The 25418-nt window shown below is 38.8% G+C and overlaps 3 protein-coding genes across 4 annotated transcripts; 1 reads left to right on the top strand and 2 right to left on the bottom strand.

Annotated features, from left to right (window-relative positions):
- Positions 1 to 530: 530 nt before the first annotated feature.
- On the bottom strand, positions 531 to 4392 carry LOC105703953 (probable tyrosyl-DNA phosphodiesterase). Its single transcript, XM_012432773.1, has 7 exons — positions 4210 to 4392; positions 4067 to 4144; positions 2705 to 3905; positions 2052 to 2594; positions 1574 to 1775; positions 1358 to 1509; positions 531 to 1164 (listed from the first exon to the last, which is right to left on the bottom strand). Exons 1-6 carry the CDS (start codon positions 4238 to 4240, stop codon positions 1372 to 1374), a joined length of 2193 nt encoding a protein of 730 aa, XP_012288196.1. The 5' UTR covers positions 4241 to 4392; the 3' UTR covers positions 531 to 1164; positions 1358 to 1371.
- Positions 4393 to 9882: 5490 nt separating this feature from the next.
- Positions 9883 to 20251, bottom strand: LOC105703926 (ataxin-2 homolog). Of its 2 annotated transcripts, XM_012432719.1 has the most exons (11): positions 19931 to 20251; positions 19555 to 19724; positions 18678 to 18777; positions 18235 to 18558; positions 17894 to 18130; positions 17459 to 17786; positions 17053 to 17369; positions 16152 to 16877; positions 15269 to 15301; positions 14884 to 15055; positions 9883 to 13613 (listed from the first exon to the last, which is right to left on the bottom strand). In XM_012432719.1, the coding sequence occupies exons 2-11, from the start codon at positions 19590 to 19592 to the stop codon at positions 13078 to 13080; spliced, it is 2811 nt and encodes a 936-aa protein (XP_012288142.1). In that variant the 5' UTR covers positions 19593 to 19724; positions 19931 to 20251; the 3' UTR covers positions 9883 to 13077. The 2 variants fall into 2 exon arrangements, with proteins under 2 accessions (XP_012288142.1, XP_012288143.1); XM_012432720.1 differs by lacking the exon at positions 15269 to 15301 and having other exon boundaries at positions 19555 to 20251.
- Positions 20252 to 20858: 607 nt separating this feature from the next.
- LOC105703955 (protein-associating with the carboxyl-terminal domain of ezrin) lies at positions 20859 to 25049 on the top strand. The gene is made up of 5 exons (XM_012432779.2): positions 20859 to 21435; positions 22777 to 23227; positions 23291 to 23480; positions 23668 to 23804; positions 23923 to 25049. The coding sequence occupies exons 1-5, from the start codon at positions 21241 to 21243 to the stop codon at positions 24855 to 24857; spliced, it is 1908 nt and encodes a 635-aa protein (XP_012288202.1). The 5' UTR covers positions 20859 to 21240; the 3' UTR covers positions 24858 to 25049.
- The last annotated feature ends 369 nt before the right edge of the window (positions 25050 to 25418 follow it).

The following is a 25418-nucleotide window of genomic DNA, read 5'->3' as shown; positions in this document are numbered from 1 at the left end:
CTCTTAGATATTACTTTACGTATTAATTCATTTTTCAATACTTTATGGGAAACGAACTTTATAGCGTACATCGAAGAATCGTTTCGAGTTTTTATGAGGCATGATTGCGAAAGGAGTTCGCTTCGCAAGTAATTGATACAGGAAGGAGAAAAATAGTTAGGAGCGGTTTGAAAGCAAAGCATGCGCGATGCGCCACCTCGAAGACGGACCGACTTGCGCTGTTTCATCAGGAAACACTTTCCTGCTGATGTTTTATGGAAATCACGAGCACTTTGCAAGTATTGTCTTCTGTCCGAGCACGAAAAGAAAGAAAAAAAACACACGCGCTGAATGGAAATTCTGGAGTAACCCATGGTGAGGTAAAGGCCTGGAAGACAAGGTGTAACAGATTTTCAGCCCCGAGGATTTCACCTTCCGATTTCTCAAAATTTAAAAAGTAAAAACTGTACTTTATTTTGCAAGACACCAAATTTTAAAGCCTATCTATAATGTAGAACTCAAAGCAAACAGTCTCTAGATAATTACCAGTTTCAATTTAATTCCTAAATCGTAGTTTCAATCTTGAATATACTTGTCGACAAACGGTTATTCATTTGTTATTACTTTCAATTTTAATTAAGTATTTAGTCCTTAATTACATTTCATATTGTATTAACCATTTAGTATGTACCAAAATCAATACAGATACTAGATTGTATGATGGACGTTCTAGAAAGAACGGATATACTCTTACACTTACTACATTAAGGCAGAGGTTACTTTTCATAAATAATTATCGTGTATTATACAAAGACAGTGCTGGTTTGAGTACACGAAAAATGTTATAAACATTTACAACGGTCATTTTCGTAGTAAAGATAAGAATACATATTTCTTCTTTTACAAAATCAATTTCATTGCAACTTACACAACATAGATCTTGCTGTGTCTCAAGTTAAACAGAACTAGTAAATAAGCCATGAAACCTATTAAGTGGAACAAAATATAATCCTTCCTGTATGTAAAATACTTTCTTCTTTCGGTGGAATGGCACGATTCAAAAAAGCCCGGGTCGACCGTGCTGCGACCTAACGGCAAGCAGTGACAACATCTGTGACGTAATAAGTGCCGTTGCTCTGCCGTGGTGTAAAGATTAAGGTACCACGATTTTGATGTCAAGCAGCCCTGTTCCAATAACGTCAAGCGTTAATCGTGAAGCTCCGGGTCTCAACAAAATTAATTCTCATACTTCACGTAAAGAAATAAAGACCTTGTCACTAAGAAATGCATTAGAGAACAGATATCTATGTACTAAAACTTCCACTGATATCGGGGGACCCTTGTGTGGTAACAAAGGGTTAAAATGGTATATATGTACCTTCAAAACTTGTTCTAGGCCATAGAGAAGAATTCAGTGACAAAAGGTTCATCCGCATCTTCATAACGAACCAGTGGCAAATCGTATGGGAAGTGGAAGACCGGTGCTCCATCTGACGATTCTTCTGCTATTGGAAACGTAGTTTCACCAGTCTAAAAGAAGTGAAACATTAAAATGGAATGTAGATAATTATCTTTATTATTCCAGGCTACATACCACAAATTTTGGAAGGAAAATAACACCAGCTTCGTAATTCATAATAAAATGACTAGCCCTTTGTGTTCCCCATGCAGCTTTGCTTAAATTAGCACTGGTTAGGACAAACCATGGAATCTTCTTAAAATCTGGTGAAACTCTTGTATAAGATTTTATATGGGGCATTGCTTTATCTCTCGATGTTTTGTTTCCTTTCCACTGACTATGACATCATATTTTACATCGTTCATTAAACAGAAATGAAAAATAATACTATTTCTTTCTTAAGAAAGATATTTAATAAAACTATAACTTTAATGGGCTGTAAAAATTCAGCATCTTTCTGCCTCAATTAAACAAAATTCTTGTAAGGTAACGACGTGCTTTAAAAAAACGTAAAAATAGTAATGAAAATTGAAAGTTATGAAAACTGGCAGTGATTATAAATTTAATTTGCTTTAACTTTAGTTACTCATTCTTAATTCAAAGACATACTTACTAGAGATACGATTTTAACCAAAGTTGTTTTTGATGTGTCTTTATACTATAAGGTAGACAACAAGAACCATTTCTCATATCAAAGCTTTGCTTATAGTTATTTATCGTTGGATAAACAAAATGAAATTTAGGAGGACTTTTAAGTTGTAAATTCTTCTCTTGAGACATTGCTGGGACAATTTCTTGTTGCAGCCAACTTGAAAACTTTGGTCCTAGGCTACCGATACTCGAACTTTGTGCAATGATTGGCCAATTTGGACCATCTGGAGGCAATGTAGCATGCTGAGAGAGTATCGAAGATAATTTCTTGTGCCCCCAGCTATTACGTTCCTTGTCTTTATGACTTCCTGGTACCGAAGCAATGAAGAAAACATTCACAGATGAAAAATTTGCTCTTCGAATGGCACATATCCAATCTGTTAGAGCTGGCTCCTTATATTTAAGCAGATACTCTTCCAGATCTTTCTTAAAACCTGTTGGAGATTCACCACTAGCAGTATCGGATGACTGCTTCATTTCAGGAAGATGAGGCGATATCCAAACTCTAATTGAAATAATTTGAAATATAAGATATGGTCCGAGAAATGCCATCTTTTGCATTTCTTTTTAAAAAGAATTTATCATAAAATGATCCTAAAAAAACATCTAACTCACCCTTGAGTTCGATTCTCCCAATCATCTGAATAAAGATTGGCAGTTGAAACTACGACTCTAATCCCATTGTCTTTATACTTCAAAATCATAATTTTAGAATGATGGCAACCAAACGCCGTTGGTGGCTTCACTGTTATTAATTTAATTTTCGATGGGAGAGTTTCTTGATCTACTCTTTCCCCACATACAATTAACATGTCAACTTTCTGGCCTGCCAACAAATATTGCAAACAAAGCCATCCAACATCTACCATAAAATTAATTTGTAAGCTGCTAACTATTTCACCTAAACTTTTGTCAAGAATTTCTGGAAAAGTTACAGAGAATTTCTGTTCATAAGTGGGTTTTGATCTCACGACTCTTGTTAAAAACATGTGGTATGGTGCAGAAAGTGCATATTTCAGTCCAAATTCTCCAGGTTCGACGACAGAAACTTCATATCCCTGTCTTTTCATTTGTGCAATAGCTTTTTTCCTAACACTATCTCTAGAATTACTGGAATCACAAATTGTGTAGTCTTCAATAATGGATGACCCCTGAGAATGTGGGTTTTTATTATCAGCTTTGTTATCCCGAGTTCTTTCACTTGAGATATTAGACGTAGCATTAACATGTTCTTTATCACTTAATTTCGATCGTTTCAATGGTGATGAGTAATTTAATGAATTTTCACTAACTCTTTTGGAACCGTGAGAATTTGATTTAGTTTCATCGTCTTCTAATTTCTTAATCTTTTCTAACTCTTCCTTTAATTTGTACATGCCTGTACTCAATGAATCACCACAGTTACTACTAGTAGAAGGCAAAGAAGACAATATTTCAGCTTTTGCATCCAATTCTCTCAATCGTGCTTCTCTCCTAGCCAATGCTGCTTGTTTATTTCTTTCCACTTTTTCTAATAAACTTGAAGAAATTTGTTCCTTTGGTTTCTCCTGCTTAATTTGTTCTGGTTTTCTCTGTGGGTTCTCTAATATCTGTTTCTTCGGTTTTTCTTCATACGACTGTGGAGGTTTAATACTACATTTCTGACTTTGAGACAAAATAGCTATAAAACCATTTCCTGCTTTGTCTCTCTGTCGTCTAAGGACCATCTGTAAGACACTTAATTGATCCTGCAACTGTGACCTGTCGACGCACTCAAAATCCAGATTATCAGGAATCGTGATCGTACCATCCAATTGATCCTTTACCAATTTTTCCACTAAACAATATACAAATATATTAAATTCTATAGAAATTGTACGAGAACGCATAATTGTTACATTGAGATAAATACTTCGTACTCGATATAAAATTACATTCATATTAAATAAGTTAAATAAAAATAATTGAATTATAATTAACTTTAGGACACATGCTTACAATGTGGATGAGACATTTCACTAAAGTGAATGGGATTCTTTCGATAACATTTCTCCATATAAGGACAGATTTTCTTGACTGAAAATTTAAACAGTGACATTTAAAAACTGTCTGTCTAGGCCTTGTAAATATCTGAAAATTACCATTGCCACCTGTTACCAACATATTGTTCATCTTCAATAAGTACTGGGCTCTTAACGAGCAACAATAAAATACAGAAAATATTATAATTGTATAGTCCAATAAAATTAACCAGGCTTAACATGCAACTGTCAATTTTTTAGACACATGGGAAATTTCGATCCCCCACATCTACTAAGCTGCTAAGCTCCATCGTACTCAATCATACTCTAAACCCGAGATGTGTAATACAGTGTAATATCAAAGAAATCAAAAGTCTCCATAGAAGCCCAGGGGGTCTATTACGTAAAGAGAGTTGAGCGAAAATGTGAAGAATGAGTAGCTGATGGTATTACGGAACGTTTTTGGTGGTGAAAATGCGAGACTATTCACGTGAACTGGCTCGACTCAAATTTTTAAACGAAATAGTGAAGCATGCAATAGAGATCTCCTGGGAACCATCAGAAGCTCCTATGTGTTTTGATTTTTGGCAACAATCGTATTCGGAGATGTAATAATAACCTTATTCGAAGAAGAAAGAAATTACGTGATGCGTCAGACCCATTTGCGTGAGAAGAATGAGAATTTACTAGAATGTACAGGTTAATATCTGTTATTGCGAGGTTATATTACATTATTAAACATTGAAAACTGTTAAATAATTCATGCTTACATGACATGATAAGAAAATTATATTGTTGAACTTCTAATTATAGGAAATGTAGTTCATGTTTAAAAAATATGAATAGACTCGAGTCCTCTTCTTTACTTTTAACGACTTTCCATCTTCCCGCCTTTCCTGCCTATAACCCACACCTCTCAACAATGTTCGATTTGCAATATTACTAGACCAGAAGTGCTAGTGATCTCGTTCTTTCATATAACGAATAAACCCACATGAGATGGAACTGCGAGAAGTGAGCGCTCTCGTCAAAAATACGTAATAAACGCCCTGAATTCTTTGGTAACATCCATGGACATAGGAATAGAGGGGACTGACATAAGATAGTAACTTAACACCGACAGTGAAGCCACAAGACGAGGGGGACAGCCATATTACCACGTCGAAAAGTGGCGCGAGATTTGAATAAGTTTTTTTACCCTTTACATTGAAAGTAAAATGAAAACAAGAAACAACGAAATTCAAACCCAACGCTGTAACTATTGTAGTCAAGGTTAGGTTTTTAATCGTTTTCTTTACAATTAATAGTAATAGATAATTGCTCGTAGATATTCTAACACACGTCATCGTTCTTTTATCAGTACTTTTTCAGAATGAAAAATAACGTTACTAAATTTAAAAAGAACCAATTTCTCAAGTTATATTTGGAACAAAACGACAGACTCATCTTGCTTCCCTTTCTTCGCCTTCTCAGGCTTTTCCTTGTAACTACGAACTACACGGAACATTAATCGTTTTTAGAGAAGAACAAAATTGAAAATTTTCAATTTATCACGTTTAAATTAGTACTTTGTTTGTGATGTTCGAACTGAAATATGTAGTAAACTAAAACGCTCGCCACCAGGGTTAGATAGGTATAATACCTCATGTAAAATACATGCTTTTCTACGCGTATATTACAATGTATAATAGGTCTCTAGTTCTTTCACGAGGGAAGAAATTTAGAAGAGGATTTTCTTATTAGAAACGGTAGTACCCTCTTTCACCCCCCAAAAGGCCCGACGAGTATTTTGGGACTCTTTGTATACTTCAAGAAAACTAGTCATATCAATACTTATCTCATTTGTATGTTGCATCCCCTGTTGCACATCTCTGTCTAATTAGAATTACGTGTAATTCATTCAGTTCCATTCTTAAAAGAAAAAAAAGATAAAACATTATACACTTTAATATTTCCTTGAACTCTTTTGCCCAAGACATCAAGATAGATTGGGTTAAACGGGAAGTTATTCGACAAATATCCACATTTCTTTAAAAATGTACAAGAGAGCATTTAATTCGTGTTCGAATTTAAATTTTGTAGAGTATATAAAAAAGAAAAATAAATAATTATCTTTCCTCCTATTCAGCATAAAACGTTAGAATCGTCCAGTGACATTTGTATATCTTACAAGAGTGCCTAAAACAATGCAACATCAATTACACAGAAACACTTCAACCTCACCGCGAAGAGAGCAACAACATCATTATACGCAATCTGGACTTTTAAGTTATTCAGTTTATTTTGATGATTTGTTTTTATCTCTTCTCTTATAAAATTTGTATCTATTGATGCCGCGCAGTGAACCATTTCTCCTAAGCAGGAATCGTTTCTCCGTCCTATCCGTTCGTCCGTACACACTAAACCAGATATCTAAAATCGTAGTTTAGACCCTGGTCTCCCCTTTCGCTCGCCACTCTTTATTTCTATGAAATTGCTCAGGCCAATGGCAGTAGTTTTCTCCTCGAGGATATAAATTTCCGATACCCGGTGCCTCGTGCACTCACCAAACACCATACATACATTGGCGGACATGAATGCCTCCCCTGCAGATACGACATCGCCTATGCAGGACGGGAGGGCATTGATGTCTCCCAGTGTACGATTAGGGCACAGCACGTTTGGGACGCCTATCCGGGAAAATGGACGATCCGTTACCCAAAGTCGCTAGTAAAATGTGCTCACGCAATGCATTGTCACATTGATCTTGTCTTTTTCGCACGTCGACAAACATCCCACCAAATCTCTGCATAATTAACGATTAATTTCGTTCAAAGTAACGGATCGTTACAGCGAATTCGAGTGTCCTACGAAGATGAAGAGCAGGAACGCTTGCGATATAATAGACCCTTGGAGTCACCAAACGCACCCGTTGGCCACTAATCATATTAAACTGAACCGTGTCGCTGGTACGAATGTCAAATAACAACACGCGATACGATTTACATGGCATTGTAGACGCGGAAGTGCGGGCCGACAAAATAATAACCGTTCGATCGCGTTAAATGAATCTCTAGTTAGTCATTTATTGTGAACCTGCTACTCGTGAACCGCCTTCGAATGTCTCTCGCTTATTTTTGTTTAATCCCCCTCTCTCTGTGAAGAGAATGGACGAGAGGGGGAAAAAAAAAGGATAAATAGAAACGAAGAAATGAGCCAGGTCGGCGTTCTTCCCGTAGGGCTCAATTTTTCATTCCTATTTCACTCCTCGACTATTTTCTACCTCTAGCTCGGCTCCTTAGTCAACGATTTATCTAGGCGCACGTCGAGTGGCCTTTGACGATCGCTTGGGTAGGCGTCTTCGTGTAAACCTACTGTAACTTATCGAGAGAATTATCAAGAGGGCAATTCTCGCCATGACAGTCATGCTCGATCGTCTTTTAACGCTCCGTCGTTTCCGAAATGCTCGACGATTGTTTCACAATTTGCGAGGGCGCGTCATGAAAATTTTAATGTTTCATTCGACACCAGCGTTATGGACCGATAAAGCTCATTTAACACGTCGCTGATTGGTCTCTTGACATAACGTCGGCATCGGACGCGATTAACATCTTGGAATCCTTTCTCTCTTAACACATTCGCGCGCCGCTGACGTGAATTCACGTCTTTTCAAATTCTATTCCTCGTTGCCGCTGACGTGAATTCACGTCATTTTAAATTCTATTCCTGATTGCCGCTGACGTGAATTCACGTCATTTTAAATTCTATTCCTGATTGCCGCTGACGTGAATCACGTCCATAACGATACACGATACAAGTTTGCGGCAACCAGTTTCAGAATTTCATTATTTGATATGAAAGGGTCATTCTATATACATGAAACGTCAAAATATTTATAAAAAGGGAAGGCCCTAATGAAGAACCTGATGCTTGTGAAATTTAATTTAAAAAAGAAAAAAAAAAGGGTTTGTTTAGCCTAGACTAGAACCAAGATGACATTCTTTTTGTGACAAATGAAATCTCACGAGTATCGCGTTCTTCCTTAGAGCCTCCATAATCACGTGCTAAAGTTTCAAATTATTTGATGCACCAAGTTTGGAGAAAAGTCTTATAAACATTTTCACGTTTTATGGATATAAAATGAACATTTCACCTTAAGGGGATGTGAAAGTGGCATCCGAAAACTCAATCATTCATGAAACTTTTTTACGAACTGGGTGTACCTAATCGTTTCAAACGTTATAACGTGAACATGGAGGCTATAAGGAAGGTCCTGACACTCATAAAATCTCATTTTTTATACAAAATTTTAAAAATATCTATAAACAAATTTAAAAAAATTGGAATTTCATGGGTGGCAGGACCTTCCTTATAGCCTCCATGCTCACATTGTCAAGTTTGAAATAATTAAGTACACCCGGTTCGGAGAAAAGTCTCATAAACGAGACCTCTTTGACGCCATTTTCACATCACCTTAATCTCTCTGACACGAGCGATTCATGCTTCCGTAATGTTATACATAAACTCGTCTCAATGGAATATTTTGCATACGTGATATCCAAGCTTGACATTTCTTTCGTTAACAAAATTTGATTTTCTCGAAAATTTGGCGATATTTTTTGGTTAATAAAGACGATAAACATGCTTACGATTGGCCGGCACTCGGCTCTTTCTACAAAAGAATTGAACATGTTACCAATCTCGGCTCTTTAATCGACCCAAATATGAAAAATCATATCTAACACTTTCAACCTCAAATAAATTCATTAAGAATGGTATTTAATTGACGATCCTGTTAAGCGTGAGTACTCGAGAATAAATAATTAACGACGGAGTGGAAAGCGTGATTTAAAGTAAATTTTCTATCGAATGAAATTTTAATTGCCAATCCTCCTCACGAATGGTATAATAAATATCTCGGCTTTGATGTGCAATTCGCGTTTTTACACATAAATCTCTTCCGAAAGCGAACTTGAATGTAGAATGAAAGTACCTAATTTTTATATGAGCATCATAAATATTCTTTTTTTTTCACTTCATTGATACGAGCGAGATATACCATCATGGTCCACTTTCGACTTCTAGGAGACTTGGAGCGCTTTGCCCTAAAAAAAAAAGAAACGGTCACTTCCGTTCTACCGAACGACCTACACTTCGACAAGTTGCCCTGCAACGATATCAACTAATTTTTTCTAACACGGTAAAAAAGAAGAGTCCAATGAAAACGAGGAGAGAAAACGAATGAACCCACTTCCTGTCTCCTGTCTTCCTGTCCTACTTCGGTTTCCGTCTGCTTCCCAAAGCGATTGAAAATCAAACACAAATCGTACTTCGTTAAACAAATACAAGTAAAACCTTCCCAGCGATTGCATTTACGTTCAGAGTGCGGTCCTATTGATTTCTCTCCGTTTTGGCAGCCTCATTTTACTCGTCACGTCGAGCTCGACGACGAAACTTAGTTCAACGAAGACAAACGACCCCGTCGACGTTTTACTAAATGACGAGTTGTGCGCTCATTGTTCATTCCCGAAGTTATTAAAGATATATCACCGCCTCGCGAGCTATAGATCATGGAGAGCTTCTAGGGCGTTAGATTCCATCGAGGACGGTACGCACGTATCACGCCGAAAGTCTCTCTAATATATCAAATAATGCGTGCCAGATATTTCGGCTCGACGAAGATGTTCCATGGTCTTTCTACCCGAACTATCGCACAAGATCCCGGGATGCCCGGAGTTAGTAACACTGGCTCAAAGAATCAGTCCCAAGGCATCACGTAACAGAGCTCAGTGTCAACAATGAAGTGACGAATCCTCCACTAAAACCGCGGGTATTACTTTAATTCCCTTGACACGTTCATCTCAACCTCTACCTATACAATCGCGAGTCCTCGTTACAGATCGCACGAGTATCCGTTCGCCCCTCGTCGCTTATCCTCAATTATTCGCGTAACATTTGGGCTTTTTCTTTCCACCGAGTATACAATTTTCATGCACGTGTCGCACGCTCGAGCTTCTTCGGAGAGAACCTCCCTCTCCTATCAGTCCTAAGAAAGTTAACCCTTAACGCTCCAAGTGTGCCTCTGAAGCACCACCGATGTGCGGCGTTCTACTCCAAGTGTGCCTCTCAAGTACCACCGATCCTACCGACTTGCAAGTCGAAGTACGATGAGAATAAGTTGGAGTTGCCGATCGATATTCCGAATTAAAAGTCGGAGCGTCAAGGGTTAATACATGATCTACGAAATTCCCGGATGCTTCTTCGTTTCCGTATACAGAAACGGGGTCAATAACCTGAAGGTGTATACAATTCATGGCTTTGATTCATTTATGCGTGCAGAGTGCCTGGTAATAGACGCTGTGACCCTAAGTGATTACTTGTCGGAAAACGAGGACGAAACCGAACGAGGAATTGCCTTCCCATGGTGTGAGAAACATGGACGATGTAATGGATCCTAAGTTAATCGGAACTCTATGTGATTACCCGCCGTTTCCTCGTCGCACCATCCTCGAATACTCCCAATTAGTTACCCGTGGTTTGACTGTTATTTAATGGCGTTTTAATTCAACAAATATCTGAAATTAACCACGGGACGTCGAAGCTATCAACCGGGATCAAAGAGAATCTTACTCGTATATCAAAGGAACGATGGACAAAGAAAGATCTCGATTGCAATGCTCTTAAAGCTTCCTCTCGTCCCCGTTGTGGCGCTAGTGTAACTTCCAAGTTGGACGTACAATGGGACAAAAAGTAGTCTCATCGCTCTACGTAAAGTCAAAAATTAACACCTAAGTCGACTAATACAAGTTAACTCGGAGTACAAAGATTTACATACGACCACGGTAGTCGCGCATCTAACAATGTTTCCTGTAGTAACTGTTGCGGATGCAAACTATTTCTCAAAACTGATAAAAATACGTTTAAAGACGGACAGCTAATCATCTTTCCTTGTAACGCCATTTGATACGCGTCGAGGTATCGTCTTAAAAAAAGAAAAAAATTCCAGCTAAGTTTCAATAGAAAAAAAAAAAATCATTCCCACTGTCCACGCCGTAACGGAAAGTTCCACTATCTGCACGAACGGTCTTCCAAGTTTCACGGTTTCGTCCCAATTTTTCTAGAAATAATCGCAAGCTGTGAGGCTCTCGTGGCTTTACTCCCGAAGCACTCTTCTCGTAGACATCCGCTTTTTCTCGCTCCAAAGCGCCCTACGTTAGACCCAGTTAACATTGTCTGCAATCTCAACGCAAGCCAGCGAAAGCGGTATTGATAAAGCGAGTAACATTTAGAGCGGTACAAAAGAATGCAATTCCACGCCGTATTCACGCTCGACTTATGCTCTGCGGGTTACGGTACGCGAAGGTAATGCGAAACAGACTTTGTATATAACGCCACCGAGTCACCCGACCCCGAGATTCGAGGTTTACATTACACCCCATGAACGGGAGACTCGGGATACGGTCGCGATAACGGTTCGCCGTATTCGCGATACCGATAGCTCCAAGATCTTATCAACCTGGCACCGACCTCGACGACGTCTCTCCCTCCGTCTTCCTCAAGTTACAAAGCATGACCCCGACGCCATTTAGACAGCGGAAGACGAACGACGTCGATCAAGCTCGATGTATCAATTAATTCTCCTTCGAAATCTGTACTCCTTTGTGTATTGGTATCGTAGTCGCACTTACACGAAATCAATGTCACGGTTTTGGACACAGGACCGATCACCGCATCAAGTTTCAGCGTTGAGGATGACTCGGATACCGAGGCGTCTTCCCGTGTTATATAAATGTAATTTGATAACGAAACCGCGTCCCCTGGGAGGAAAATATCCAACATCCCTGCCCCGGTTACACCTTCAGCGGCCATTAACTACTGAAGATGCCTCGTTATCCGAGTCGGCAAAATCGCCAGGACTGCATCCAAGACCGCAATTAACGTAGTACCAGTCGCACGCTTAACATATACATATACATATACATATATATATATATATCTCTTTCTTTTGCCCCTCAACTCATTCGTACATTCTTTCACCGCTTTCTCTCTCTCACCCTCATTCTCCTAAAATCGTTCATACATTCTCTCAAATCTCTCGCTCTTTTTCTCCTCGCGGACATTCTGTCAACGTTCGCTAGCTTTCTCTCTCGTTCGATTTTTCTCTCACTCTCTGCAATTACCTAGGACGTTTCAACGCAACGCGTACGACTCGACGATCATCTCGGAGTCTGGGCGTTCGTATTCATTGCGCGATTCTATTTCGCTCTTAGGTAATCAATTTCGACGCGCCCAGTCCATTGGGAGGGGAAGGGGGAAGGAGGGAGCGTTATTGATATTCCGTCCCGACAGATCGCGACTTTCTACACGGTACGGAATAACCGGCACGACGTCCCGAGTCGCGTTACCGCGACTCACCTGCCCGTCCTCGCGCCCACGAGTGGCGCGGGGTTGTCTCTCCCCGAAAGCGCGTCCCGCCAATTCAACCGAGGGGAAACGAAGGAAGTCGCCTCTATCTCTCTCCAGGAGTGCGGCAAAGAGTCTCCGCGGTGCTCGCGATCGAGCGGGGATTCTTCACGCAGGGCCAGAGAAGGACGAGAGCTCGCTTCTCCGTCCTGGGGTCGCTCGAAGCCGTCCCGCAAGGGTCGCCCCGCGATAGGGAAATGAGATATTCAGAATGGAAGTCGGCCTTGTTATAGGAATTCCAAGTATCACAGTAGCGAACTCGAAACAAGTGAAAGGACAAGGGAACGTGACGAGGATGTACCTCCTTCGGGCGACTCCTACAGGCACGCGACTTACGGGCGACCCATGAACTATCTGCGAGTAAAGTCACGGACGAGCGCAAAGAACGGCGAGGCCGGGTCAGAGCTAGTCTCGAGGCAAAAGCCTCGTAGATGGAAAAGATCTCGAGGACCTCGCCATGAATTCGAGCTCTGCCTTCCCCGGTAGGGTGGTCCTGTGATCCCCTAGAGACGGTCCTTACGTTCCCCCGTTTCGGATGGCGGCGAACTACTGGTTGTGCGGCAGTATTACGGGTATGGTTTGTTGGGCATTCGGAGGTGGTTGGGTCTGCAGATACTGCATATGCTGGGGCGGGATGGGTATGTGAGGCGGTAGGATGGGACACATGATCGGATAGCTGGGCGCGTGGCCCTGAGGCGGGGCCTGGGGGTAACTCGGCTGGGGCGTGCCTGGAGGGTTGTAGGCGCCTGGAGTGTGCGGAGGGTTCTGATTTGCCGGCGAGGGCGTCTGACTGGGCGGCTGCTGGCCGACGTGAGGGTGCGGGTGCCCGTGGGGACCCATGTACTGGATGCCCGGAGCCTGGGGCCCCGGCGAGTCGTGCTGGTGGTGATAGGACGCAGCCATGTGCGGCGGAGGCGGTGGCGCCTGAACCATGCGTACCATCTGCTGGTAGGCGGGCTGACCCGGGTAAGGCACCTGGAACGGCGGGTGTAGCGGCGCAGGGGCCAGAAGGGGTTGACCCGTCGCAGCCGCCACCTGCATCTGCGAGGCGATGTCCGGCGCGCGATGCTGCATCATCGGAACTGAAAGGCGAGAATCAAATCGACACCAATTATGGAATAATCTTACAACGAGCGGAAGGAAATATGGGCCAAGTTCTACGTGACTTTGTCGTGTTTCAGCTGCCCGATGTATACGGTATAAGTAACCAAACTCTGGCTTGGACGCGATAAACTACGAATTGAACTTGGAATCATGAAATCTTGATTGTGCTCGGCATAATTGTTCACGCAATCGTTAAACCTAGTCAAACCAGAAAGGATTTGAAGGATTCTGTCTTACAAGGAAGGTACCTGAAGTGTCCCCCTCCGATTTTGTTCATTTTTAAATATGTTATAGAGGACTAAAATCTAAGGGACCCATGTTTTTTTTTTATCGGCGGATAAACACTTTTAGATGGTGAAATCAGGCTTCAAAATTGGCCGTGCAAGGAGGTGAGTTGGCTATTTCATATAGAAGCACTCGACCGATTTTCATAAAACAACCATCAAAATGTAGAAAATAAAGAATTATGAAACATGCATTTGGAATTTTTCGAAAAAATTCATTTTTAAGGGGTGAGCCACCCCTTTGAATACTTCTTTTACCCCTTACGCGAGGAGTAATTGCTCTATTCAAATGAAACTTGGTTAATTTATAGACCAGAACAATATAAAAAAAAGTTTCATTTGGATTGAACAATTACTACTCGCGTAAGGGGTAAAAGAAGTATTCAAATGGGGTGGCTCACCCCTTAAAAATGAATTTTCTCGATTAATTCCAAATGCATGTTTCATAATTCTTCATTCCCTACATTTTGACGGTTGTTTCATGAAAATCGGTCGAGTGCTTCTAAATGAAACAGCCAACTCACCCCCTTGCACGGCCAACCTTGAAGCCTGATTTCACCCCCTAAAAGTGTTTATCCGCCAATAAACAAAAAGACGGGTCCCTTAGATTTTAATTCCTTATAACATATTTAAAAATGAACAAAATCGGAGGGGGACACCTCAGGTACCTTCCTTGTTAGAGACCTAGATAAAAAATAAGATTAGGCAGTACTCGGCAACAAAATTCACTTTGGTTGACGAATAAGAGAAGAAAAGTGTCAAAGAAAAATTTAACAGTAGTCACAGTAATTGAGACCGTCTACATTGGTGGCTGAAAGACTCGTCCGAGGGACGAAACTTGCTTAAAAACCGTAAGATGGCTCTTTTACGATACCCGATCATTGACGATTTGGAATGATATCATACGCGTGTGCGATGTAACGCGAATGAACCATGAACGCGCGTTCGAGGTGTACACACAGACCTTTCCGGAATCTCGTTACTGGTTGGCCTTGAGGTTGCGTAAAGGCAGTTGGCGGCTGACTGGTCATAACGTACGCTGCTGGCATCACCACCGTCGTCGGCATGGTTGCCCCGGTGTACTGAGGTGTTTGCGGCGTATGCGGTCTGCTAGGGGTTGGCGTACTCGGTGATCTCTGAAAGTGCGACAATTCGTCTATTAGGTTCGACTTCTGCAAACGCCAAGCGCGTTCTTATGTACGGTTATTTATTTTGCTGCTTATGGCCGACCCCACCAACGCTGAAGCTATCCCAGACCCACATAAATATCAGTCAAAGCCAACGGGAGCTTAAACCTCGCATTCTTTGACGAGCGATCTTATAATTATAAGAGAAAAAGAGAAGCTTACACTCGTGCATAATGGCTGCGATCGATAGAGGTGCTGAAAAAAGAAAAAGAACGCAACATTTTTCAGACGCGAATTGAGTATCACCAATACAACATTAATAAATGATGAAGAAGAAACAATGATACTTCGGAAATATGTGTGCTTCGCACAAAATGCGAATACGGTTTTCATTGTACATATCACGTATGATTGTCAACTGCATGAATGTTCATCATCATTCTCGAAGGATAACGGTGTACCGAATACACGCAATATATCAAGTCTAATAATATTGAGAAACTTCTTTCATACCTATCCCTGTACGCGCAAAGATTTATATAAAGGCTAAAACTGTAACCATCCTTTGGTGAGATTTAGAAAAGTGTACAATCGTCTCTTAAATCAGAGCTACGGAGCATATACCTCTCTAATTCGCTGATGGGATCGCCCTTAAGTCGAATATTCGATTAATCCTCTATTCATCGGGTCATCTTTTAGAATATCTGTTTTCGCTTACTTTATAAATTCCTTAGCCTTTTTATCCGTAACCATTTCCTTTTGAAGCAATACTTGATTGAGCTTCTACGTTCTATTAGGACGTACGACTAATCAGCGGTTTTATAATATCCTAATTCTTTCTTCTACTGTAAATCCAATAAAAGAAGCGATGATCATCATACACCTTTTACATCATTAATATTCTGAACCGTTCAACGATCGAACTGCTGCTTCATTTAGCTGAGTGTTAATAAGAGTGTTAATAAGAAGCTGTGTGTTAATAAGAATTAGCAAGAAATATCTTGATAGCAAAGGAGTTATAAAAAGTATAAATCATTAATGAAATATACATTGCCAAGTTAAAAGTTGCACACAAATAAAACATTTTCAGAAATGGTTGACTTACCGGCGTGAAGGGTTTAGCATTGGGATTGAACTCTTTAGCGTTTGGATTTAACGTGGACTTTTTGAAAGCAGTCGTGATTTTCTCGATGACTGGTTCCTGCTGCGTCTGCTGCATGGGCGGAGTGTTCTGTTGTTGCTGCTGGTTTTGTTGCTGAGATTGCTGTTGTGGAGGCTGCTGCGGTTGTTGTTGAGGCGGTTGTTGCATAGGACTACTGGAGCGTACAGAAAGAGGTGGACCCGATGGCGGTTTATTGGTAGCTACTGGCTCCTCTTGTAAAGGCGGGTGTTGTTGTTGTTGTTGTTGATGCGGAGCTGCATGTTGTGGTTGCTGTTGTTGAGAAGTTGGATGCTGCTGTTGTTGAGAAGTTGGGTGCTGCTGTTGTTGAGAGGTTGGGTGCTGCTGTTGTTGAGAGGTTGGATGCTGCTGTTGTTGAGAAGTTGGATGCTGCTGCTGTTGTTGTTGCTGCTGCTGCTGCTGGTGCTGCTGCTGCTGTTGTTGTTGTTGCTGCTGCTGCTGTTGCTGCTGTGGTTGTGGTGGAGAGGGGTGCTGATGAGATTGTTGGTGATGTTGCTGAGGAATTTGAAGTTGTTGAACGGATTCAGATTGGTGTTGCTGTTTCCTGGTTAATGTCGGTGGCTCCTGGGCTGGTGAGTCAACTAATTTAAACTCTGTCGCAAACTGCCTTAATTCCGAATGTTGTTCGTCCCGTCCACGTGGTGTCGGTACCTTTAAACGAACAGTTACCTTAGTAATTATTCGTAGATTGTCCAAGTAAACTCTAATATTTACTTATAAAATTCAACTAACTTATAACTACTGGCGTTGGATAACTTTCATGTAAAAATTAGAAATAATGTATCTGCATGCAAATTAGGATCAAAAGGGCAGAATAACTTTTTACCTTTCTGTGCTCCGCCTTCGGTGTAACTAGTTCGCAACGTTGACTGTCCACGGAATTGTGCTGTTGCAATGGAGTGTGCTGTTGGTGAGCAGCCTGCTGCTGTTGTTGATGAGAGGATGCGATATTTGCTTGAGGGAATGGAGCCGGAGGTGCTTTATCTGTTTGATAAACCTGTTGTCTACCCGGTCGTTCTCGTTTCTCGGCGGACATTTTATTTTGCGAAGATGATGACTGTTGTTGTTGCTGTTGTTGCGGGGGAAACGGCACTTGAGCTATTGGTGAAGCAACTTGAGACTGTGGTATGGGTTGAGGCATCGCTGAAGAGAAAAAACACATGTATAAGAAAAATCCATACCTATTTTAAAATTGTTATATTCGTAACAAAAACCTACACAAAATAACTTACTAGCCATTGAAGCTACAGATGGTGGTGGTTGTGATGATGGTGGTAGAACAAATGGCGGTGTGTTGTATGTAACCACCACGCCACTTGGAGACATTCCTACATTAAGTGGTACTGGATGTTGAGCCGAGGGGTGGCTAGATTGAATTCCTACAGGCATGTTGGATTGAGCAGCATTGACATTTACAGCAACAGGTGGTGGTTGATTGAAAACAGCTTTACTAGACATAGGTCCTGGGGAAAGTGGCGGGGGTGTTGACCTTAGAAGTTTCCCGGCACCACTGTTTTTTCTTTTACACGGTGGAATGTATTTTCCTTCATTTGGTCTTACCTAAAAATCGAATATTCTTTCATAGCCTTTTCACATCATATTAGTTTGGTTTACACGATTTTGTCTTTCCAAATAAATGAGAGATGAACTAATACAATAAACCATACCACTGAAGCAAACCTCTCCTCTTCGTCACCATTTTCAAGATCTAATCGAGCCTTATGGTTAGGTTGAGACTCAATTTCATTGGCTATCTCTGTTGCTCTCTGTTCTTGATCCTTATAATCCTTTGTATCTTTACGCTGAAGTGGTAAGGTATACCCTGATAATGAAGGTTCATATGTTGATTGAATGCCGAAAACATTCTCATTTCTCCGAAACATTTCATTTACATCCCAACCATTCTGCAATATTAATGAAGATTAGTACTTTGCCTTCATCTTTGGATTACAAAAATATTGAATAAATACATTGTAATAAAGGATTAAATAAATAATTTGTCTCTTACAGCAGTCCCATCTAATTCTAAATCATCCCCATTCATGGTTGAAGGCGCGTCCCAGGGCTCTAAATCTTTTTCTCCAACTATACCATTGAATTTACTAATTGCTGTGTCAGTTTGGAAAGTATCTTTAATTGCATAATCCAAATCAACATCTTTAGCGGACATAGTAATAATATCTTGAGGCTTAAAGATGAGTTTTTCTACGACACTGTCGACACAAATTTTTCCAGTACTGTCAACACGATAAGCCATTTCCAAAACAACATCAAAAAGGCTTGAGAAAGTTCTAAACACGCCTTCATATATCGATCCATTCTGTGTCTGAATCTGGTTGAAAAATAATCATTATTATAACAACACAATACACATCCTTCCAGTCGAAATCTATATGCACATACGTAGATGAATTGTTTAAAGGTATAACTTTAAAAATATGTGGAAATCACCTGGACTATGCTGCCTACATGGCTTGTGATGGCGTGCATGAAGTGGGCATTATTATATACACCTTCAGCAACTACTTGTGGTCCCCGTGCCCGCGGGGATCTTAAAACATACATTGAACATTGTTACAGATAAGTATCAAGTGTATTTAAAGTAACAATAAGAAATCTTGCAAAAGTTTTAAACTAGATGTTTATACCAAATTTTCTATTGTTCTTCTATTCACTTCTTAAAATGTTAACAATAAGTAACTATTTATACGAGTATAACTTCAGCAGAACATTAATTGAAGTGAATATACCATAAGTGGTTACAAATAATACTTATTTCTTTGATGAAATTTTAACAGAAATACCTGCTAAAAATGTGATGCTTAAAATTGTACATTTTGTATTACTTCATTATAATTTTCAGATGAAATGCTTTAAATTTAATTATAGATCAATTACGTTAATAAAATGATTAAAATAAACATTTGAATTCATGCTACTTATCAGGTCTACATGTAAAAGATTGATATAAAACACTGAGTTATTCTCCTGATAGAACTTTAGCTGACATATTTTATGAGTGACAATGTGCCCATGTACAAGTAGGAAAGAATGTGACATTAATTTCACATTTATATTCTAAAATGATTTGTAAGATTAAATGTCTTTGATATTGTCTGCTAAAGGAATATTTAATTTACCATTTGCATCCATTATAACAAAATGATACACATTTAATTCTCATTGTATATTAAACATATTACAATATGAATCCACATGCATTACAAAATAAAAAAAATTGGTTAATTATGCAGAAAAGAACTGTTTTACTCAAAGGACAATATTTAATGCTTGAACATTTATACAAAAATAACTCGCTAATTTATACCTAGTAGGATTGGAACGATTCTTCCTCTTGCTGTTCATTTTACCAGCCAACAATGGCTCTTCACCGATAATTGGTGGAATACTGCCGCCGGTTTGTTGGGGGCCTTCTCGTTTCCTTGTGGGGACCGGAATTTTGACTAATTTCCTGGTGACACCTTAAGGCTAAACAAACTACGAAGGGTCAATCCCTGACGTTAAGAAAGGGACGTGTGCTAAAATGTGCAAGACTCCAAGACTAGACGTGTCAGGGATAAACTTTCTGGGATTCCTTACGGACAAAGTCATAAAAGAATGACAATCAAATGAACTGTTCGACTGCACCAGGAATTTTTCTCTGACGCCTGGTAGGAATTTTAGGTTATAGATGCAATACAAACGGTGGGTCTCGCCAGGTGGGCTTAAATTCCCACACTTGAATCCAATGGCGATGACAGGTTGGATAGTCGGTGCCTCACGATTGAAAGCACGAAATCAAAGAGGACGCAATGCGAACATAGGATGCACCAACGCGATAACTTTAGGTTGCGTGACGTAACTTGGTCCTTGGGTTACTGTGAGGCGTCCATATGGAATTCCGTCTAGCCGGAATCGGCAACTTCGAGGCGGCACCCTCGACAACACTGATTTCACCCGCGATTAATCTACTTCTACTTAATTAATCAACATGTGGTAAATGGTAAAACTCAGCACAGTCGCCTGATCGGGCCGATCCCGGTGACTGTTCGAACTGATCGCCACCTAGCGTCGACATTTTAAATTATCTACCCTTCCCTACAGTTACGTTCGTATATTCATACCTAATTTAGGCCGATATTTAATTCGCGCTACAAGGACAAGCGACGAATGCGAAGCTCAGGGCCTTTATTACGTATTTTTGACGAAAGCGCTCACTTCTCGCACTTTCATCTCACGTGGATTTATTCACCGAATTACGTATTCACTATATGAAAGAACGAGATCACTAGCATTCGGGTCCAGTAATGTTGTTAAATAAAGGTAGATACCTTGTCAATCGAAAATTGTGAGAGGTAGTGTGTTATAGGCAGGAAAGGCGGTAAAAGTAAAGAAAAGGACTCGAGTCTATGCTTCACCATTTCGCTTAAAAATTTGCACTGAGCCAATTCATATGAATGGTCTCGCATTTTCACCACCAAAACGTTCCGTAATACTCTGAGCTACTCATTTTTCACATTTTCGCTCAATTCGCTTTACGTAATAGACCCCCTGGCTTGAGCTCCGTCTATATATTCTTACTCTTACGTCCATGGTGGAACCGGACTATAACGACGTTTACACATGCTCGACACCAGTAGCTATGCAATGATAGTAGTAAAATCGATGTAAATTAGGAAGTATAAATGTACTTAATATCTTTTTAGCGGAATACTATCGAATGTGATAATAAACTATTTTTTGTGTAATTTAAAAGTGCTAATTACGAGCCCAACTGGGTGTCCATTACATGTGTAGAAACGTAGCTTTGGTACTTTCGAATTGTGATGTCAGCTAAGAAAAACAAACTCGCTACCAAACTATCAAAGGACGTTCCTGGATGTTTTCTTCAAAAGAAATTTGGTTCTTGCGAGTTTCTTTGAGTTGTGGACTTTGTTCGTTGATTTAATGAAAACTTCACTGTATATAAATACACACGTATGCGTGGACTGCATTGCTTGACAAAAAGTAGTTGATGGGGAATGAAAAAAGTGCCCTTAGTGGGCTCGAAGTCGATGAGAAGGCCATAGAAATTACCGATTTTTGGTTACATCACAATGCCGTCATTCAAGGATCGAATCCTCAAAATCTGTCGGTATTTATCAGCGAGCCGTCGTTACATTCCTGGGCAAACTTTGGAAGACCTTCACCTTTAGAGAGAAATGCAAAGGTTATCTTACAGATTTTAACTTCTTTGTATACCTTTAAACAGTAACTTAATATTTTATTTAGTATACCTGACTACCTTTATTTGTTACATTTTTGGTTTTGTCTGTTGACTTATTCTGTGATTTATAACAATATATGTTGATAATGTTAATTTGTCAATATACTTCTACATGGATAACTTCTGTATAGTTAATGATGTTATTGGTCATTGTTACACAATAAATGCTGGTACTTTTATGAGTTGTAGAATAAGGCCGTTATTCATATCTCATTTATAGCAGTGCTTTTAAACGTCTTTTAGTTAAAGATGATTGGATCGCTGCTAAAAGACGCCATACTCGTACCTTCTTTTATGATCACTTTTATTTAAAAGGCCACTTTTATGAAATGTAATATAACAGCATTGGAAAAATGTGACGACTGCGTTACGCTCATGTGCCCAGTGCGTATGTTTTTTGTATGCCAAAAATTCAGTCTGCTGAACATTGCCACAAAAATGAAAAGCAAGTTTGACAGAATGAAGCCAGAACCAACGCCTAATTTCTTGGTTGACCAAAAATGACATAAATTCGACTTTAACAGTCCCTGATATTTATTTGATGCCTTGTATTCACTTTGCGAGCTTTTACTTTATGAAAAATATTAATGCATTCCATTTTTCATGAACGATTTTGACAACTAAAAGCTGTCAAAATTTGATGTATGGTTTTGACAGCTAAAAGCGGCTTTAAAGTCCCCTACCCACTTTTAGAGAATTGTCACTCACTTTTATCATAAAAGCGTTAAAAAAGAAGCTTGAAAGAGTATGAGTAGGTATCGCTGCTAAAATATGTGTTTTAACGCTAAAAGTGAGATATGAGTAAGGACGTAAATCTATTGGATATGTATATCAAGATGCCGATTGTCAAACTTTTAATGCTTTACTACCAGATTATCCTTGATACTAATACTAAATAATAATGTACCAATGTATTTCTTGATAATTATATTGCACGTTGAACATATTTATTCCATTGAAAATAAACGACATCATAAATAATAACAATAATACATAAAATATATAAAATTATGAACTTAATGAAATTAAATATGTTGTCAAATATAAATTTCTTTTATGTTTATGAACACTAGCTAGGTGCCATGGTAGTCACTGGTATACGATAACCGATTTGTAATAACATACTCATCATTTGTTTTGAATCTCATGTTATAAGTAATGTGTTCACAGTGATTTCATTAATCATGGTATTCTTAAGACTACACTTTAAAAATGTATATTATTATTGAATATGCATTGATTCTTCAACAGTAGTAGTTTAATGTATACAATATTTTGTTTTAGAATTTGATGTTATATCGTCATCCTTGTATACTGAAATATGTATCCTCCTGGCACAGGGGAAGCAAATTCTTTCTTGCTACCGAAGAGGTCAGACCACTAGTGCAAGTTATCAGTTCATTAACAACTCTTCAGATTTGCATTGGTTTGCATAGTATTCTTCGTGCCTTAATTTTCCTTCATAAAAATGTACGAGCCTCGCACAATAATGTATGTAGCAGTTCCATATATGTAACATCTGAAGGTTTCTGGAAATTAGGTGGATTAGAGCATTTATGCAAATGCTCTGAAGTTATTACGGCACATATTAAAAAAACAAAGAATTATAGATATGAAAAGGCCATACCACCTGAAGAGAAAGAAATGAAATCTGACATTCCTTTAGATCCTTATGCAATTGATCAATTTGCATTTGGTGTATTGGCAGAAGAAGTTTTGGCCTCAAAGAATTCAGGTAAATTTTACATAATACATTGGAATTTATTGATAAATATTTACCATTCTGTTCATGTTTTAGATGATGTTCCAGCATTGGCAGAGTTTAGTGACTTATGTAAGCGGCATTTGCAAAATGTCGAACCATTGCTGAGACCTAAACTACCAAGCTTACTTTCTCATCCATTTTTTACTCATGATTTTATTAAAATCCATGCATTTTTGATGGAATTACCACTGAAAAGTGAAGACGATAAACAAGAATTTTTCCTGTACGTCACGTTTTACAGAATAGAAAAAGATTCCTCAAATATTAGAAATGGAATAAATTTTTTACAATTTCTTGTATATTTAATGAAAATTAGAGTTGTAATAAAATGCATGACATCTGTTGTAATAATGATTAAATTATTAAGAAACCTTGATTTAATAAATATGAGAGCTTTCTTTTTACTACAGGAACTTGGTCAAGCAATTAAGAATGTTTCCTGAAAAGATAGTAGCCGAGCAGTTAGGTAAACTATTGTTATCAAGAATGGTTTTGTTGGATTTTACCGCTCAGGCTAGATTATTGCCGGTTGTTTTAAGGCCCAAAGGTAAAATAATGAATCTAACAATTAATAGCTTAAACTGTTACAACAGAAAGCAATAAATAAATCTAAAAATAACAGTATACCGTTAATGGCTAAAAACTAAAAATTTCTTTTTTTACAGAGGAGAACAGTGACACAGAATGTGGTCTATTTACTGTTTCAACATTCAAGAGTTATCTAGTGCCAAAGATTTTACAAATGTTTTGTGTTCGAGACGTGTCTATAAGACTATTATTGCTTTCACACTTCAATTCTTTTATGCATGTGTTCCAAACGGATGAACTGAAAAGTCAGCTGTTGCCAGAATTACTCGTTGGAATTAAAGACAACAATGATACTCTTGTGAGTACAACATTAAGAGCATTAGCCGATTTGGTATCTATATTGGGTGCAGCTACAGTCATTGGTGGGAACAGAGGAAAGCTATTTACTGATGGTCGTCCAAATAAAGTTAACAAACATGTGGAAACAAAGAGTGATACTAAAGATGGAGGAAAACTAATAAGTACATTAAAGGTTCCTATAAGTGCAAATAACGTAATATTCGATTTGCCAGAAAGACTATCACCAGATGGTGGTGAAGATAGGCTTGAATCGAACTTTGCATTTACTGAGGATGAAACTACATGGTCGGATTGGGAGGCACAAGAGTCCACAAATAATGACCATGATCTTGTGAAATCTGTTTTAGAAAAAGTTACCGAATCAATAGAAACGCCAGTTTCTGAATCGCATGTGTCGAATGTGGATTCTTCAAATAGTAAAGATGTAAATGATAAATCTAAATATAATAAGAAGGTGTTGATGTCTGATATATCAGAATTAGACATAAAGCATTCAAAACAACCTCATCAGATTACAGATGAGATTGATTTTTTTACTGACATGGAACCAGTCATACAAAAACCGCAAGTTTTATGTATAGAAGAAGCTGTATCTAGTAAAAGTATGTTTGACGTAAATATAAATAGTACCATAGAAGAGGATCAGAATAATGGATGGAACGAAGATTTAAATGATTGGGGCATGGATGTCACGTCAGAATCAAAAAATTGACACAATTACTATTCCTTAATTAATTGTATATAAAATAAAATAAATGAGGATTTTGTTCCAGGGATTATTGTTATATCAAGGTAAATTTTAATTAATCACAAATTTACCTTGCATTGTATTCTGTTTCCGAAGTTATGAATATGCTTTAATAAGATGGTAAATAAAACAATGAAATTTCATCGGTCCACATAAGTGGGGTGTAAATGTATAATAAAGTTCTTTATGCCTTCAATTTTGTTTAAATCAAAAATAAGTGTACAATTTGTTTAACAGTACGTACGGTTGTTACAATTTATAATACAACGTATATTACGTATATTACGTAAGCCACTTAATTTACCGTAGGAAATCGTAGAAAGCCAGTAGCATTTGATTGTCCTCGACGAATATTGTAACTGAAAAAACGATATCTGCCGAGGGTGAACAACGCATATTCACAAAAATAATTACATAAATTAGGCAAGCGGCTTGACTATTAATTTTGTACAGCATATTCCAACGTTACATGAAATAACTAATTCTATGACGCCGACAAAGACAAAGAGGATTTCAACTTCAATC

Source organism: Orussus abietinus, unplaced genomic scaffold, assembly GCF_000612105.2.
Source record: "Orussus abietinus isolate OABI.00-Male unplaced genomic scaffold, Oabi_2.0 scaffold237, whole genome shotgun sequence".
NCBI classification, from domain to species: domain Eukaryota; kingdom Metazoa; phylum Arthropoda; class Insecta; order Hymenoptera; family Orussidae; genus Orussus; species Orussus abietinus.
The sequence above is the reverse complement of the archived record's forward strand: the minus strand, read 5'-3'. Positions and strand labels throughout refer to the sequence as shown.

What these genes read in the sequence shown, in the direction of transcription:
- LOC105703955 (XM_012432779.2), top strand. Translation starts at nt 21,241, where the DNA reads ATGGGGAATGAAAAAAGTGCCCTTAGTGGGCTCGAAGTCGATGAGAAG. An exon ending in GATAAACAAGAATTTTTCCT is followed by an intron (nt 23,481 to 23,667) that starts GTACGTCACGTT and finishes TTTTTACTACAG; the next exon opens with GAACTTGGTCAAGCAATTAA. An exon ending in GGTTGTTTTAAGGCCCAAAG is followed by an intron (nt 23,805 to 23,922) that starts GTAAAATAATGA and finishes CTTTTTTTACAG; the next exon opens with AGGAGAACAGTGACACAGAA.
- LOC105703926 (XM_012432719.1), bottom strand. Translation starts at nt 19,592, where the DNA reads ATGAACAGCAAGAGGAAGAATCGTTCCAATCCTACTAG. An exon ending in TAGAATTAGATGGGACTGCT is followed by an intron (nt 18,131 to 18,234) that starts GTAAGAGACAAA and finishes TTAATATTGCAG; the next exon opens with AATGGTTGGGATGTAAATGA. An exon ending in CGAAGGCGGAGCACAGAAAG is followed by an intron (nt 16,878 to 17,052) that starts GTAAAAAGTTAT and finishes GTTCGTTTAAAG; the next exon opens with GTACCGACACCACGTGGACG.
- LOC105703953 (XM_012432773.1), bottom strand. Translation starts at nt 4,240, where the DNA reads ATGAACAATATGTTGGTAACAGGTGGCAATG. An exon ending in GTTGGTAACAGGTGGCAATG is followed by an intron (nt 4,145 to 4,209) that starts GTAATTTTCAGA and finishes TTAAATTTTCAG; the next exon opens with TCAAGAAAATCTGTCCTTAT. An exon ending in TTTTCCTTCCAAAATTTGTG is followed by an intron (nt 1,510 to 1,573) that starts GTATGTAGCCTG and finishes CACTTCTTTTAG; the next exon opens with ACTGGTGAAACTACGTTTCC.